Raw genomic sequence first — 18,461 nt, 5'->3', positions numbered from 1 at the left:
GGTTTGGGAGTCAATTGCAACGAACGCTGGCGCTGGTGTGTCGCAATTGCCTGCAGTCGCGTGGGAGGAGACGATTCGAATTCAGCGTGCCTGCTGTAAGTTTCTGAAAGGCAAGCCTTTTGATAGTAAGAATCGGCTGCCACTGAGTGAGGCCGCTGCGGGTAGCTACAGACTGGGAATTCTAGATTTTAGGGACAGCGAAAGTCATCTAGTGCATCCGACGTGACTGACCTGGTTTGCCACGCGGTCTGCGAACCGGACCCGCGCCCGAAATGTGCGCGGGACCGGCAGGAGCCACAGCTGCTATATGCATATGTATTTTCAAAGCTTTTTGAATAAAGAAGGAAAGCGTACATTGTTGGCGCCAGTGGAAACAAGAGATACGGGCCGCGAATTCGGAGTAGCTCTGTCTGGGCTCTAGAGGATATTCGTCAGTACTATTTGTGAGTAGTGAGCGCGAATTTATGAACATGTACACGTACGGCTAGGGCTATAATAGCTAGTTAGAGCATGGCCGTGGCCATGGTGTGATGTCGATTCATCACTTTCGTGGGTTGGCGGTGCCGGGCTGCCGCGACCGGAGGGTGCAGTTGCGAAGCTTGCTGCATAGCTATAGCTATCATAGCTAGTAGCTTCGAATTCGTTGTCCGTTTCTCGCATTCGATATTGGTGCGCATTCTTTATTGGATAGTGCGTATTCTTTACTGGCCATGAATAGGGTACCATGGCCATCATCTTGAAGAGAGTGCTATGATGTGCATGTTCGCCGGTACGTACGTATACATATATACATGTAGCGTTATACAAATATCTAGATTGGCTTCCATTGCAGTCTTGATCATCAGCGAGTTGAACTCGTTGATGATCTGATCGAGACACGTCGACGGGAGCGTTATAGCACTGGCAGCTGACGCGCCCTAGATAGTTCGTGAAGACTAGTACTCCTTATAAGGAATGTCTACGCACGCCTCAAAGGCAAGCCAATTTCAAAGTCCGCCGATCGGCGCCACGCATGGCGACATGTTGCGCTGCTAATTGGGGCCGTCGGGCCATGCCCATGCCCATCATGTATGCACGCATCATCAACGAGTTCAACTCATTGATGAGGCTACAACGTGAAGCAACGCACGGGCTCGAGCTCGCGATCAATTATGGCCTCATGAATGCAAGTACTTACGTTTGAATCCGTTTCCATTATACTATAAATGTATTTCCTTTTCTCGTGGAAATAGCATACTATAGCCACTTCGAACGCGCCCCGAATTCGACATATATGCCTTCGTCTTTCCTTGGATCGGTTGCTTTACAGAAAGCGAAAGTTCGACTTGGGTCGCCGCACGTTTGCGTTACAAGGATCAAGTACTCATCTCCCGCCCACGGATTGATTGCGGTGGCAGATTTAGACGGCACTCTGACCGTACGTGACTACGGAGATGAGAAATTGGATTACTGGACCTTATCTATCTTATTTATTAGGTTCATGATGCCCAAGACCTCACAATTATTCGTCGCAAAACTGTGTCCCAGTCGGGAAGTAGTCCAAACGCTATTCGAGCTTTGGAATGGCATCCCAAGGAATCAGAAGTTTACGTCGGATTTTCCAACGGCAACGTCATTGGATATGACATTGACAAAGATATGAGAGCACACACGAAGGTATGTCTTCATTCGCGAGTTCAACTCGCGAACGGAGTCCAACTTGTGCGCGCATATACATTGGTCTGACACCCCAGTTAGGATCCCTACCATAGACTCTCTTTCGATGGCCCGATATACGACATCGCATTTTCTCCGTCAGGGTCTCAGTTTGCCGTTGCATACGGGGAGCAAGTTAAGATCGTCAAACGACGGTCATTCGGTAAGTCAAGCCCTTCATTCAGCAGGAGAAGCCTCATATATATATATATATATATCAGGCAAATATCACGAACACGATCTAGGTATACGGCCTCGAACCAAGCCACAGAAGCTTTTTTACTACGAGACCAACTCGCTGGTTGTCATTTCTCTGCTCAACCTACCTAACAACATTCCAGCGGCAGTGTATGTGTCTTTAGAGACTTATTTCTTTGCTTTGGCATTTGACATTTTACTCGCAGTGCCTACTCCACCGACGATTCGCGTCCTGGGACTCTATGGACCGTCTTTACCACAGCCTCGGACATCATGTAAGCTTCGAATATGAACCTTCGCTTTAGGTACTGACTGATGAAGCAAACCACCGTAGCCTCACAGCGGCAATGTCTCCAACACAGGATCTTATCACTATTGTGCATGTGCATTCTGGAGCGGAGTCGTACTCAGTTCCCGGCCGCAATCTTCTCCTCAAACAAGAGATATACGAACACGGGGTTATCCGGAAGGATCATATATACGGAGTCGACATGGTCTTCGTCGATTCAGACACCGTTGCCATAGGGGGGGCCGAGTCGATCCTTACGTTCTCAAACGTTAGGACAGGAAACAAGCATGACTCAATATCTGCACCTGTTCTTAGAGATGCCTCATCATGTAGTCTACGGAGATTGGTAAGAACTACCGAGATGGTATCCTCAAGGTTCACTCTAGGCTGACCTCTTGTTCTATAGGACGTCACTCGCCGACCCAGCGACCAGACTTTCCGGCTCATAACCGCAGATAGTAACGCTAGGAATATCAACTGTCACATCCTCCAATTCTTAGAGTCTTCTCCTTCGGCTCAAGATACACAAAAGGGAAGAATTTTTGGGCTGGGTTGCGGCAAGATTTGGGTTGCGATCTTCGTGGTAATGCTTGGGGTTGCGCTGCGGAAGTCCGCCATCCTTACAGCTGCTGTACGCTTTTGGCCAGACAACATCGCTTTCGACCTTCCCTTCAGCCTTCCCCTCAAATTGCAAGCCGTGTCTGTTCCAGTGATCGCGTCAGAACCCGTAGCTGCGTCAGGTCCAGTGGCTGCGTCAGAGCCCGTGGTCGCATCAAAGCCCAGAGCTGCATCTGACTCAGTGGTTGCGTCAGAGTCGGTGGTTGCGTCAGAGTCGGTGGTTGCGTCAGAGTCGGTGGTTGCGTCAGAGTCGGTGGTTGCGTCAGAGTCGGTGGTTGCGTCAGAGTCGGCGGTTGCGTCAGAGTCGGTGATCGCATCAGAGCCTGCCGCACCGGCGAGCCGCCTTCGTGTAGACGCCACCGAGGACATCTCTCCCCACCAATCGGCTTCGCAGTCCCATGTTCTATCAACCCCGACGACCAACTTGGCGCCTCTTTCATCCCCCTCTTTACACCTCTCAGAATCTAGGGTCATCTCGCCTGAGTCGACTCGCGCAGACCTCGAATCTTCTGCAAGTATCGAGTCCAACCACGACGACTCTCCACCGGCCAGCGACCCTATTGGCAAGGGCACTCCTACCTTCGTTGTTACAACGACGCTACTTGAAGCCACACCGCCATCCACTGTCACCGTTATTCAGATGACGGAGCGGATCATCACTATACGAGAGCCAGGCATATCCATTGTTGCGCACTACTTGATTGCCTTTTCGGTGATTTCTCTCGCCTTCACCGCCTTTTACAGGCCAGAATTTAGAGCATGGGTCACTCGCCTGAAGTCCAAGGGACCTAAGGAAGCACTGGTTACGGTGGACTGCAAGCAAGAACAATTGGAAGGAAAGGAATATTTGGGGAGTATTCCCGCTGTGCAGCTGAGTCCTAGGGGAGCCAAGGGAGAACTGGGAAACGTGCCCACGACTAAGCCAGTCAAGACGGACGACCAGGAATAATTGGGGAGTCGATTTGTATTCTTGTTGGCTCAATTCTTCCGCGTCTCAATGTCTATATATATGAGATCCTGTACTAGTGTAAGGTCTATATATTATTGCTTGCAAGGTCAACGGTAACGCTCAGCATGTGATACATTCCCCTTTCTCAGCCCCCTGCCCCTGACTGAGCAGACAACTCACTGCGCTGATCAGCGCAGTGAGTTGTCTATCTTAAGTTGTTGTCCAAATGTCTGTACTTAGGTTATGCGAACATCAACACGAACTTTACGAGCTCGAGTGCAATCCAGACCAGCGAGAAATTTACGGTTTAGTTTCTTATCCAACAACGGGCAGCACTTCGTACGAGCATGCAGATCTGGCAGTTGGCTGTTCTTCTGATAATTAAAATACACTCCGTCGGCTAACGACGTTGACGGGTGTCACAACTACAATGGCGTTGTCGGAGAGCGAGGTGAGATTCAGACAGCTTGGGTATGGGCTTCTCTGTGGCCGATGCATCCCCGCCTTGCAAGTGATTTCTTGTATACAACACAAATGTGCGAGCGAGGGGAGGCCGGGAGAATAGGCTCAACATAGTCCACGCTTTGACTTCTGTGACATAGAGCCTGCATCAAGCAAGGTATGTAGATGTACTTAAGTGCTGCAAGCGCCACCTGGTATTAGGTATAATCAGTAACCCATATAAGGAAACTAATTAGGCTGAGTTACAATATTTTTACTTGGTTCTGGGAGGTTCTGGACTTCCGATTTTGACTGTCAGGTGACTGTGTTCTCGCCAAAGTTAACGGCGCTCAGCTGTGAACGTTCACCTTCGTATCCGTATGCTCTGCTCTCGAGAAGTACAGTGTTCAACGCTATACTGCCTTGGGTGATCATTGGGAGTCAAGACGCATGCACCTAATAATCGAGGATCAACCCCGGCCGCACCATGATCATCGATATATACTGCAGCTTCGTGATTTGGTGCTGCCGTTGCGATTGCGTTGCCTTAAGTGGAGCCACTGGTGATTAGTTCACTCGTCCTCTCACCCCTGGCCATCTAACACTCACGCCGCAGGCTTGTCAGCTGTCTCGAATCTCTTCGAGCTTTGTGGGCCTCTAATTATTTGTGAGTATTCCTTTCATCGTGTGCTCATTCGTCACATATATACTCACTGACATCTATTGTGTGCCCTATCGTGACCCCAATTTACTCTTCCAACACAAGGTCTGTCTTTCACGCAGCTATCGTAATCTCCAACCCGCCTACAAAATTTTGTAGGCGGGTTGGAGATTACAGATGCCGAGTTCGGGAGTGGCTGGTTCTCTAAAGTCTTGCCAAAGATGGCAAGTCAAGTAGCTATAGAAATTGCACAACTATGTTCAGCTTCCACGGATGGGATCATCGATCGTGCTCCAGTCGATAAGGTACAGCTTCATTCGCATCGCCTTCTGCGACGGGGGTAAGAGCGGCCGCAGCAGGTCTCAATGACCCTTTCGTCAGCCACTCACCATACCGTTGCTCAGCGGTAGCTAGCTAGGACATCGCACATATATAATTATACAGGGGGTAGCTTCAACCCGACGATGTCTCAATATCTCAGGCGGCGTTTCTAAGGGGACGACGAAGCTATGATAAGTATAATGAAGAGGAAAATGGCAAATAGCGCTGATGCGCATCATGCCACGGGCGTCGGACAGGGATTAAATGGGAGAGGCGCGCGAGCGTCGGGATTTGTCATCGGACACCAACTCACTACCAAAATGGGCGAGCCGCGTAAGGAATCCATCCGGCCGGGCGTCGGCATTCGTCCAAAAGGGGCACCTACATCCACAATTAAGCCGGCCGACGTCCCTTTCATAACTCCCCAGCTACCTGTCCATGTCGCCCAGCGTCACTCCTCGCTTTGCTTTTTCTCTCTATCTCATCAAGTCAGCCGCTTGGCCTTTCTCGATCACCCCCAAGCCCGCCTCCCGCCATCCACCTTCGACTCCCAACTCTAATGCTCCCAACTTTCTCGGTCCCCCCAACGCCATCTAACACGACGCCCGCGTCTCACAACCAGGCCCAGCCTTTACCCAACCCAACCCCTGCCGTCGTCTATTACATCCCTGGCAACTACGCGGCGCGAACCTTCGGGCGCCCCATAAAATCTCCGTATCCCCTGCAGCATTGAACCAAAATGGAGTCTGCACGCCGGAGCTCCCACCAATGAATGAAAAATCAACAAAAGCCAGGCCTATAAACTCTGGGAAACCTCTGGAACACCGCAAGCGCAGAAGAACCTCGAACAAGAGAACCAAAAGACAGCCGGCGGGGAAACGACCAGAAAACAGCGCAGACGAGCGCACGTGCGCCGTGCTGGCAGCTGTGGAATGGGGTGGGCTAGCGCTGGTCGGGATTACGAGACGAAGCGTCAAAATGGGCGTACTCAATGGGACGAAAAGGATCAAACGGTCGAAATGCACGGTATTTTCGTAGGCGTCGTCATCCTTGTCCGCGATCGCGATCGCGGAGTGCGAGGAGGAAGGGGAAAACTTCCTACAGCGCAGGAATGGGCGTACGCAGTCCAGCACTCCATAAATCCTACATCCCACGACACCAGACGCCGGTGCGCGTATGTTAGAACTCGAACAAGGAGGCTGGGAGGTTAGAGGGGGATGGGCATGAGCTTGGACGGGCGGGTGCGTAGATGAAGGGAGAACGTTACCACCGGGGCAGGGGGAGACGCGAATACGGACGCTGATGGATGAAAAGGGTATGGAATGCGAACGAGGAAGGGGACAATGGAAACCACGAATGCCGAAGAACATGAACGCCCACGAGGAGAGGGGAAACGCACGAAGAAGACCATATTGCACCGAGGACTTGAGGACACGAAAGCAGCCGTCATCATCTACGATTCACGAGGGGAAGTCAGTACGCATACGAAGAGGGAGGGAGTGAGACGGAAGGAACGTTTGAGGTCAAACGGGTCGAAAACGAGCAACACAGGGAGAGCTGGGGCGGTGGCCAATCTCGCTCGACGAAGGCGAACGAGGCTGGACTTCAACGTCGCGATACGAACAGAAAATCACGTTTATTGAACTTGTGACGACGCTCAGCAGATCCATAGGCTTAAGCGTACACTACAATAAGTATATATTGTCCCGACCACTGGATTCAATATTGTTCTGTGGATCATTTGTATTTGCGATGGCTAGTATGTACGACAAACGATGAGAAGGTACAAATAATTGCTTTCAGCCATCAAACCTCCCTCCTTCTCACCGTCACCAACAACGCTCAAAGGTACGCCCTGCCTTTCATACGGCTTTTCTCTTCTGACTCTCGCTCGCTCACAGAATCATGTCGATTAACCAAACATACTATACCCCCGACGTTACTCACAAACTCGCGATGGACGTCTACAACGCCGCGATTCTGCCCTTTGGCGATTGCATCAAGAATGGAGACGCGCTCTGTATCACGTAAGATCGCTGTTATCCTAACGTTTCAGCAACTGAGGACTGTGAGTACAGAGGCGCGTCGAAATCTCCTGGACTCGAACTATCGGCGACCGTATACGTATATCGCAATGGATTATTGCGAGCTACAATAACCGTCGACGGTAACGACCCCGAATTCGCATCATACGACGGCACACGCGGTCCCGTAGAGCTGCGCGGGCACTACTTCCCCCTCAGATTCGGTCACTAAATCCTCGTATTCCATACATATATCGAATCCCTTCTTGCGCGTGTATCACTTACAACTTGGAATGAATACATACCGATCGATCGATCGAAAACGGCCGGTGATATTTTGAATATACATTGATTGATACTCAGAGTATGAGCTCATTAATAGGTGTGATTAAATGGAAGAGATACCTGGGAGGATATGCTGAATATCACCAACATATCCTCCCAGACAAAAGCTTGGGGATATTTTGATTTTAATCACTCAAGGTAGGTCTGATTTTCATCTAAGATAATTCCAGGGTATCCTCTCAGAGGAATTTTTTATTGTCAGCTTCATTTAATCACTATATCTCCCTTGAATGATATGATGATGATATTTACAATTTCAGTGCATGGGATATGATGATTTTATTTTGGTTGAAATTCAGAATTTACTATTAAATATTGCTGTCAGAAGTACGGTGTTTAAAACTTGAATAATATCCGCGTGTCATCACAGTATCACCGTCAATGTTTTCGGGCAATGCCCGCAGTGCTGTACTCGTAGTTAGAAGAATCAGATTTGTTTCCCCCCCACATCGAGCCAGATTCAAAGCCGTCCGAACCTTTCTTCTCATCTGTTGTCAGAGTCTGCCGCTGTCCGAGTCCGAGCCCGAGTCCGATCCGAGGTTGCTTTCTCCTGCCGTCCTTGTCATTCTCCTGCCGTCCTCGTCGTACTATCCGAAGCCAAGTTGTCTGTCCGCGTCCGAGCGCGTCCGAAGCCATCCGAAGCCGTCCGAAGCGTCCGAAGTTTCTCAGTTGTTCGTTTTCACTCTCGGACTCATCCTTATCACACTTTACTCACGCGGGTGTCGCACGGACTTGTCCTGCCGGAGGCGGACCCTCGCATTTTACTAGACTACACTACTAGTCTACGCGTACATTCACTACTACATTCTGGAGCCCACCGCGAGGGTTTAAAGTTCAAGACACCCCCCCGTTCCACCGTCACCTAATCATCCTATTCCGTCATTGAATTCAAATCCCCTCCCGATCCTCTGCACGATATCTTTCCGGAAGGTCCGACGCAACGGGCTATCAACTACCTCTTCCGGAAGACATCCGAATATTTTCCGTTCAAAATAGTCCGCTCTTGGGTTCCCGATCCCAACACCGTCATTTGGCAGTTCGGACTTACCGGACGCCCAGAATCCGAGCATCCGAACATCCTATCACGCCCTAATCCTCCATCCCTCCGGCACAGTCTGTTCTATAATCCCGCCGCGGCTTACCACCGACCCACTCCGGAGTCAAACGACACTACGTCCGGAACACCTTCATCGCTCACCGAGTCGTCCGAGAATCTTCCGCCCACTTCTTCACCCTCTCCTATTCCTCCGCCCACAATGGCCACAACTATGCCCGTCCGCGGTCACCATACCGCTCCGAAGTTCAACGGAAAGCCCGAAGGGCTCCATCGCTTCTTCTCCGAAGTGGAGTACCTTGCTGCCCGTGCTCAGGTCGAAGGCCGGGACCTCATCCGAGCTACAATCGGATATCTCAACAACTCCGACTGGGAGATCTGGCGCAGCAGTGGCGATGCCGCCGACGGAGACGACTGGGATGCTTTCAAAACATGTATCGGGAAGCTCTACCCCGGATCGGATAACGAACGACGATGGCGTCCGTCGGATCTGTCCACTATTGCTGCTCTCCAGTCCCAGACCCCGATGCTCACAAAGGACGATCTCGGAGTCTATCACCGAAAGTTCCTCGTTCCAGCCAACTGGCTTCTCTCCAAAAATAGCGTCTCCACTCAGGACGTCGGACGAGACTATCTGGCAGGATTCGACCCGATCACCCGTCAAAAGATCAAAGACAGATTGGCGATGGTCCACATGCAGCATCATCCGGATGATCCTTACACGATCACGGAGATCTACACGGAAGCGAACTTCATTCTCGGAACGTCGACTCCAGCGACCCTGACCACGTCTTCAACATCTCCGACAGTGAGTCCGATGGCTCCGGTTACGGTCAAAACCGAATCCGCTGACATCCGTGCCCTGCAAGCTATGATGCAGCAGTTCATGACCATTCAGCAAACGCATCCGCAGTACCCTCCTCCTCCTCCGCAATATCCATACAATCCGAACTCATTCTATCCGTATCCCCCGCCTCCGACAGCTCAAGCATACGCTTACCAACCCGTCCCTCCCAAACAAAACTATCAGTATCCGCCTCAGCCACCCCCGTCTTCCCAGAATCAGCAATCACGTCCTCCTGCCCCTCCTGCACCACAAGGGACTGATCCGAGACCTCCCCGGAAGTGCCACTTCTGCCATTCCGTATACCACACGATGGGCTCGTGTCCGGATGCTGCCCGCTACGAACGGAGCGGATGGATCGGTCGGAACGAAGAAGGCCAATGGATGGTGCTCCCGACCAGAGAGACTATCAATCGTTCCTTCCCTGGAGACTCGTTCAAAGAGCAGATCGACAACTGGATGAGAGCCAACAATAGACCTCAGGATCGCGACGCACCTCCTCATCCGATCGTCACCCCCGCAGCCACAAGTTCCGGAGTAGTGTCCGCGAATATGGTCGAGGTTAGCACCTACCACTATACGGAGGCCGACGAGTCCGAGTCTCGGGCGTTCATCGAAGAGCTTCCGAGCCCGTTTGATCTGGAGGAAGAAGAGAAAGAGGAGATCTTCTTGCAGGTTCTCATGCAGCGGATGCCCGAAGTAGCGAAGAAGTACGCTTCATCTCAGAAAAAGAAGGACGTCCGTTTCTCCGAACCAGTCGAAACGACTCCGAGCACTCCGGCAAAGGCTCTGTCCGAGGCACCCCTTTCTCCCTCGATTCCAGTCCCCTTCCCTTCCACATCGGCCCGTTCTCAGCTAGCCGAAGCCATCGAGACCGGTCGCACGACGTACCTCCCGAACTATCGGGTCCAGTCGAACATCGAGAATCCGAAGGTGGCCTCGGATGTCCTGGAACGCGCCCTCAACACCACGCTCACTATCACGCAACGGGAACTTTTCGCACTCTCGTTTGATGCTTGGAAAGGACTTCGGGATCTTATTTCGTTGAAACGGGTCTCTACGGAGACTAACTACGCGTCCGTCAACATGGCTGCGTGCTACGATGACCCCGAAGACATCGTAGAAGTTCTGATGTCCGCCACCCGGGATCCGAACAAGGAGTGCATTGTCGCAGCTCCGACCCAGTCACTCCGGATCATCCGGCCTATCTTCAACGATCGGTACGAGGTCGAATGCATCCTGGACACCGGATCACAGATCATCGCCATGCGCCGCGACGTCTTCAACAACCTCGGGCTGCTCATCGACATCGACAAGTTCATCACCATGGAGTCTGCGAACCTATCCTCGAACCAGACCATCGGACTCGCGCACAACGTGAAAATGTCTCTCGGACCCGTCGACCTCTACGTCCAAGCTCAGATCGTGAATGATGCGCCTTATGAGGTACTCCTCGGATGCCCCTTCTTTTGTCTCACGTCCGCTGTCACCCGCGACTACCCCGACGGTCGTCAGGACTTGACCATACACGATCCGAATTCGAGCCGTCGTTTCCTCATCCCTACTTTCAAAAGGGTCCACCGTTCCCGAGAGCCTAAGGAGCATTTTTAGATACCGTCGAGGAACCCCTGTGGCGAGACGAGTCTTTTATACCCCCGTTCTATTGCTCTCTTATGATATCATTACCCGATTCCGCTCCTTCTTCAGTTCCGATCAGTTGCAATACCTATCTGAAAACACTTTTATATCATACATCCCCTTCAGTGTCCGATCCATCGCTTCCTCTTCTGTCTGTCCCCCTTTCCATGAACCGAAAAAGTACATATGATGCTCCACGTGATTCTGGTCTCGACCTGATGGCTCCGGTGTATACTTGTGCCCCTCCGCCCGTACCTAATACTCATTCTTCTTGCGCGTATGACGATTTGCCGGATGAGCGACGGATCTATTCAGGTCTTGTTGATATCATCGAAGATGGCATTACTCAGAGTGCTTCGTATTTGGATATTCCCCTTTTCACCACTACTTCCTACTCTACCTTTACATCCTGGTTTATCCATAGCGACACTGACGCTCCGCCCGCATCGTCCGATGATTCCGCTCCAGGCCCAACCGCCGAAGTCTTCGCAGCGACTGCCCGGATGCCAACATACGGAAAGAAGCCCTACCGGAAGGTCGCCAATCGCACAGTACCTGTCTCCACTACCCTCCCCGAACAGTATCGGATTGTTCGACGCGAACCTCCCGACATCTTAGCCGACCTTCTCCCGCTTCCTACTCAACCACCCGACTTCACTCCGGGACTCCGGTACACTCAGGAACGCGCTGACAAACAAGCCGTCGACCCGGACAACTGGCTTTCTCCCAAGGAAATCAAACTCGCGCACTGGTTCATCCGGACGGACGAGGACACTTTCGCATGGTCCGAGGATGAACAAGGCAAGTTCTCTGACAAATGGTTTGACCCTGTAGTGATGCCGACGATCGAGCACGTTCCCTGGGCACTCCGAAACATTCCCATTCCTCCGGGCATCTACGACGAGGTCGTCCGCGTCATCCGAGACAAGATCAAGTCCGGAGTCTACGAGGAGTCCAGTTCTTCGTACCGGTCCCGCTGGTTCTGTGTTCTCAAGAAGGATGGAAAGTCTCTCCGCCTGGTCCACGACCTTCAGCCTCTCAACGCCGCCACTATCAAGGACGCCTCTATTCCGCCTCGGGTCGAAACTTATGCGGAAACCTTCGGAGGCCGGTCGTGCTACGGCATCTATGACTTGTTTGTCGGATTCGACCAACGGAAGCTAGCGGAAAGCTCGCGGGATCTCACAACATTCCAGACGCCTCTCGGAGCCAAGCGTCTCACTGTCATTCCTATGGGCTTCACCAACTCCGTCCAGATTCAGCACGGCGACCTCACCTTCATTATGCGAGATGAAATTCCCCACGTCACCGATCCGTACATCGACGATTGCCCTGTCAAGGGTCCGCTTACCCGATACGAGCAACCCGACGGATCCTACGAAACCCTACCCGATAATCCGAACATCCGGCGCTTCGTTTATGAACATATTGCAAACATGCATCAGATCGCGCACCGGATGAAGAAGTTTGGCGGAACGTTCTCCGGAGTCAAGCTACGTGTTTGTGTTCAGCGCGCATCTATTGTCGGACACATGTGCACTTACCAGGGTAGAGAACCCGACGATGACAGGGTCCAAAAGATTCGTGATTGGCCTGTGCCCGAGAACGTCACCGACGTCCGGGGTTTCCTGGGTACCATCGGAGTCATGCGTATCTTCATCCGAGATTTTGCAAAACATGCTAAACCACTTGTGCAGTTGACCAAAAAGGACGTTGACTTTGTCATGGGCCCGGACGAACTAGCTGCCATGGAGACCTTGAAGAATCTTGCCATCACCTCCCCCGCTCTCCGAGCTATCGACCACTCATCCGATCGCGAAGTCGTACTGGCTGTCGACTCCTCCACCGTAGCCGTCGGGTTCATCCTCTCCCAGGTAGGCGCCGACAACAAGCGCTATCCGTCCCGTTTCGGATCTATCACTTGGAACGACCGAGAATCCCGCTACTCCCAATCCAAAATCGAGCTCTACGGACTCTTCCGGGCACTTCAGGCCACAAAGCTTTGGCTCATTGGAGCTCGCAATCTCACTGTCGAAGTCGACGCGAAATATATCAAGGGTATGATCAACAATCCGGACATCGTCCCGAACACTGCGATGAACCGCTGGATCGCCGCCATTCTTACCTTTTCTTTCAAACTCAAGCATGTTCCAGCTCGGGATCACACTCCGGCCGATGGCCTCTCACGACGAAGAAGAGCCGAAGAAGACCCGGTCCTTGTAGAAGATGTCGAGGGTTGGATAGACGAAGCGTGTGGTTTTACTTTACAGGTTCACTCGGACGGCAACGCCTCTGTCTCTCGGGTTGCGCAGAACCGTTTCCGGGGTCATCTCGGGTCCCTCGTCCGCACGTTCATCTATGATGAAGACTCTGCTGGATTCAACGACTCCGACGATTCCGACGACATTCCCCGGACTCCGAAGGCCGCGGGTAAGGACGCCCGGATGTTGGAGATAGAGACCTTCCTCCGGACCAGCAAGGCTCCCGTCGGACTCGCTGAACCCGCCATGCACAGCTTCGTCCGACAAGCGCTCAATTTTTCTACCGCGACGGCAAGCTCTGGCGCAAGGATAACCACGGGAAGCATAAGGTCTACATCCATCCAGGCCGCCGTCTCTATCTGATCCGCGCTGCTCACGACTCTCTCGGACACAAGGGTATCTTCGTTATCCGGACTCGCCTCCTTGAGCGATTCTGGTGGCCCTTCCTTGACCAGGACGTCCGCTGGTTTGTCAAGACTTGTCATCAGTGCCAGATCCGCTCCAACTTCAAACTACACATTCCGCCGTCTCCGACGATTCCCCTTTCCCTTTTCCGCCGCGTCCACATTGACTGCATGGTGATGCCTTCCGCCAACAAATTTAACAAGATAGTCCACGCTCGGTGTGCCCTCACCTCTTATCCGGAGTGGCGCGCGCTTCGCCGGGAGACCGCGGAGACACTGGGCATGTTTATTTTTCAAGAGATTCTATGCCGCTGGGGCGCCATCGAAGAACTTGTGACGGATAACGGTACCCCGTTTGTGAAGGCAGTTGAATATCTCGCAGAAAAATACGGCATCCGACACATCCGAATCTCTCTGTACAACTCCCAAGCCAACAGACTCGTCGAGCGGAGACACCGGGACGTGCGGGGTTCCCTCCTGAAGACTGCGGATGGCAATGACAAGAAATGGGTTGAAGTCGCACCATCCGTCTTCTGGGCCGAGCGCGTCACCATCTCCAAGACCTCCGGAATGTCTCCTTACTACATGGTACATGGCATCGAGCCCCTCTTTCCGTTCGACCTCCACGAAGCTACCTATCTCGCCCCTCCTCCCGATACCACTCTCACCACTGAACAGCTCATCTCCATGCGCGCCCAACAACTCCAGAAGCGTCCAGACGACATCGAACGTATGCGCGAGAAAGTTATTCGGAGCCGGATTGCTTCCCTTGAGGAATTCGAACGTCGGTTTGCCCGGACAATCAAGGACTTCAACTTTCTTCCCAGACAGCTCGTTCTGGTTCGTGATAAGAAGATAGAAGGTGATCACTCGCTCAAGCATCTGCCTCGCTACATGGGACCTATGGTCGTCGTCCGACGCACTCATGGCGGATCCTACGTTCTGTCCGAACTGGATGGCTCCATTTCCAATCTACGTTATGCTGCATTCCGCGTCATTCCGTACTACGCCAGACACCGCCATCTCCTTCCCGTTCCCCAATCTGCGGAACCCGATGGCTCCGAAGAGTCCGAAGATCCTCCGGAACCTCAGACCGCTGCGAACTTTGCCGGACTACAAAATACGACGAACGGCCGAGTTTTGACGCCTTCGCGGCAGCCTAACCGTCTAGTAGTCTAAAAATTTTTTCCACCCAGACCAGGGTTCGCCCTGTGTTGTATCCCGGACTTCGGGCCTGTTCCGTCTCCCACCTCTCACCTCTCTCATTGATTTCCCTATTATCCGTTTGCTTATATTTTCTTACATTAGTTTAGCGTACGCGTCATCCAACGATTCCGGTGGCCATTCTCCCTTCCGGAGACTTCGGACTCGCCGGTTTCACGCTGCGTCCTTTCGCTCTCACTTATACTCACTCACGCACTTTATTTTGGCTCCCAAGAAATGCCGTTATATTGACTATGTATCCTTCCAAAATATCTAAGGGCCAAGCGCCCTTTTCTGTCCTCTCAGGCCCCGTCATACTCCGCGTCCTCCTCCCTTCGCCTGTCCTCTTCGCGTTCCTCCTCGTCCGCTTCCTACGCTCGTTGCGCCTCCTCCAATTCTCTCCGCAGGATCAAGGCCGCGATGCTTCTCGTTGCCGCCGCCCGGGTGCTCTCCGCCTCCTCCGTAGCCTGCTTCAGAGCAGCGATCTGAGCGTCCATCGACGCCATGACCTGGACAATGGTCCGCAGCTCGTGGTCCGCGCACGCTTCGGCCAGGATTGGCATAAGCGCACTCCCCGTCGCTGCCCGCGTAGTGCGAGTCGTCTCCCGGCCTTCTCCTACCCGACGTCGTGTCTTCGGCCCTGGGGCTGTCCGCTGCTTTCCTCTACCACCCGGGACCTTGCTACCGGATGGCTCCGCGTCCGACGTCTTCACTGGCCTTGCTCGGGTCTTCACGTGCGAGCATCTGACCTTCGAACCCGTGCATGCCTCGCATGCGTGGCAACTGGTTCCAACGCAGGTGTAATGAGCCTGCTGGCAGTGCAGGCATCGTCGGGCGTCCGAAAACTCGACGATCGGATGTGGGCACAACTCCTTGGGTGCGCCGAACCCGCACCCCCAGTCAACGTTGTTCGGACTCGCGCTGGCGTCTGGAGGATCCGTTAGTTTGCGCTATATCGATGTATGGGTCACCTTACCGGCCGGATCGTACTCCCCGTATTCCATGACGTCGAGAGCCGGTGGCGGTGGCGGAGTCTTTTCATTTGCGTCCTCCACATTGCCCGTGCGCCTTCGGAGTCGTTTCGCCCGAGGTGTTGTCTCGGGCTCCCCGCCGTCACTCTCCACCATCTTCCGTTTTCCAGCTCGGATGGCGCTAGCTCGTTTTCGCGTACGAGGGGCCGGAGTACTGTCATCCTCAGCCTCCGATGGGATTTCAATTACGTCCAATGTCTTCTCCGTCTCGGGACGATCAAGAGTGGTGCTCCCGGATCCGACGGTACCCGAGCCGGACACGATTTGTGGCCTCTGTGCGGCCCGACGACGCTCCTCAGCGGCGAGCGCGTCCCTTCGGCGTGCGTCACGCACCTCTTGCGCCCTCCTGGCTTCCGCCTCCGCCGCTTCCTGTGCATCTCGGGCCTGTCTCTCGTCTTCGGCCTGCCATTCCGCGATTCGCGACTGTGCCTCCAGAAGTTGTGTGGTGGCACCGGCCATTTTCTCTTTCACGTCATCCTCGACAGTGTTCTGCAGTTGGCGCGCCACAAGAATGTCCTCGGCGCCCATCAGCCACTCCTATGCGTCGTCAGCATCCTGTCTCTAATCGTCGCCGCGTTGACACCTACCTGCTCCCGCTCCATCTCGGCAACCGCAATCTCGACATCGACCCGACGCTCGTCGTCGAGCTCCGGCAGGGCCGTGCCCATATCCACGAACCGGCCGGCCTCCTCTTCGTATGCAGCGACGGCCTCTTGCTTCTTCGCGGCGCGGAGTTGTTCTAAGGTGCGGGATGGCGTGTATTGCTCCATGAGTGTGCGGCGGTGAGGCTGAATGTGATGGACGAAGAAGAACAAGAGTGAATGTTGGACTTTGTCGAAATATCAACAATCTGTCATGTGACCGCGCTTCCTTTGGTCTCATGCCACACTTTCGTTCACCCACCCACCTGCCCACTTCGCAATTCTTGCTCGCCGTGTATGTTGCCCCGGAGGGTCAACACATAAAGTCCCCGGGGGATGTAAGGGTTGAACCCTTTCGTTCCGTGCAGTCCGACCTCCCCTATCCCCTATCGACCCCTCTCCGACTCTTCGGACACGCTCGCACATGACTCGGACGTCACGAACCCGTACCGGACACACGTGATAACGGATCAGACAGCTCGGATCAATCTTTCGTATATCTTTTGTTCTCGGACTCTAATACTTGGACTATACTAGCACCATTATTCGTTCCTGGTGCCTTTTCGTCTCGGACTTTTCCTTCATCTGACATTTTTCTTAGCTACAAAAGCCTCCTGTACTCGTAGTTAGAAGAATCAGATTTGTTTCCCCCCCACATCGAGCCAGATTCAAAGCCGTCCGAACCTTTCTTCTCATCTGTTGTCAGAGTCTGCCGCTGTCCGAGTCCGAGCCCGAGTCCGATCCGAGGTTGCTTTCTCCTGCCGTCCTTGTCATTCTCCTGCCGTCCTCGTTGTACTATCCGAAGCCAAGTTGTCTGTCCGCGTCCGAGCGCGTCCGAAGCCATCCGAAGCCGTCCGAAGCGTCCGAAGTTTCTCAGTTGTTCGTTTTCACTCTCGGACTCATCCTTATCACACTTTACTCACGCGGGTGTCGCAGGCGGACCCTCGCATTTTACTAGACTACACTACTAGTCTACGCGTACATTCACTACTACAGTATATTCTCCCTCTCGAAGGTGGATGACTCCGGAGATCCGACCTGTGAGGGAAGAACGGGCCAGTGCGAATGCGGGGGATTTCAAGGCCCTGGAAGGGGTTGGCACTATGGGCTTCGAGGCAGCACTCGATGATCACACAACCAAGAGCATCGCTCTTGTTGATGATCACTTCACTCTTTCTTCAGAAAAAGAGCGGAAAACGAGGTAAGTAAAGAAGCCTGTATAAGGAGTAAGTTTAGCATTGAGAAGCGAATTACGAGAAATTATACGAACATCCTTCTCGGTGGGGGACTCTGCTTGAAAATCCGCTCGCAACCAGTGGCGCACTTATTGTGCGGTAGCCTCTTGTAAGTGTATTGAAGCGACCGCGTTGAGTCCGAACCTCGTCCTCCGAACGACGCAGCAGAAAAAGACCTCGAATGCAGCACATGCTCGTATATATATGAGTTCTACCAGACCACCACGGCCCATCGCACAATCCTTTTCGTCCTGGGTTCCGAAGGGACCCTGCCCGAACCGAAGTCGCGTATACCGAGTCGCGTACGAAGGTCCGAGAACGAAAGTTTCCTCGTCGTAGACGGTAAGGCTGAACCCAGGAAGAGCTTTTCCGGCCGGCGGATATTTTAAAGGCTGCTTGACCGTGGTGCCAGAAGCGGTTTCGTGTTTGGGTTACTGGTGGGGGTGTTGAAGCGGTGACAGTGGACGAAAACTGAGGCTAACGATAGCGACACCGCTGGAGTGGTGGCGGAATCCGAGAGCGCGCTCATCGAGTATGTACATGTTGAGCTTGAATTTCAGACTCTCGGCGCCTCTTGATTTGACTCTTGCATCGCCAGTCAACACTTTA

At 53.1% G+C, this 18,461-nt stretch overlaps 1 protein-coding gene across 1 annotated transcript; it reads left to right on the top strand.

The window, feature by feature from the left end:
- Positions 1 to 1,066: 1,066 nt before the first annotated feature.
- Positions 1,067 to 3,749, top strand: PC9H_006181 (uncharacterized protein; the record flags this gene model as incomplete). Its single annotated transcript, XM_036775732.1, has 8 exons — positions 1,067 to 1,169; positions 1,233 to 1,417; positions 1,477 to 1,656; positions 1,738 to 1,858; positions 1,917 to 2,043; positions 2,100 to 2,168; positions 2,228 to 2,528; positions 2,589 to 3,749. 8 exons carry the CDS (start codon positions 1,067 to 1,069, stop codon positions 3,747 to 3,749), a joined length of 2,247 nt encoding a protein of 748 aa, XP_036631751.1.
- Positions 3,750 to 18,461: the final 14,712 nt, after the last annotated feature.

The sequence above is a fragment of the Pleurotus ostreatus genome, assembly GCF_014466165.1.
Source record: "Pleurotus ostreatus strain PC9 chromosome Unknown scaffold_4, whole genome shotgun sequence".
NCBI lineage: Eukaryota > Fungi > Basidiomycota > Agaricomycetes > Agaricales > Pleurotaceae > Pleurotus > Pleurotus ostreatus.
The sequence above is the reverse complement of the archived record's forward strand: the minus strand, read 5'-3'. Positions and strand labels throughout refer to the sequence as shown.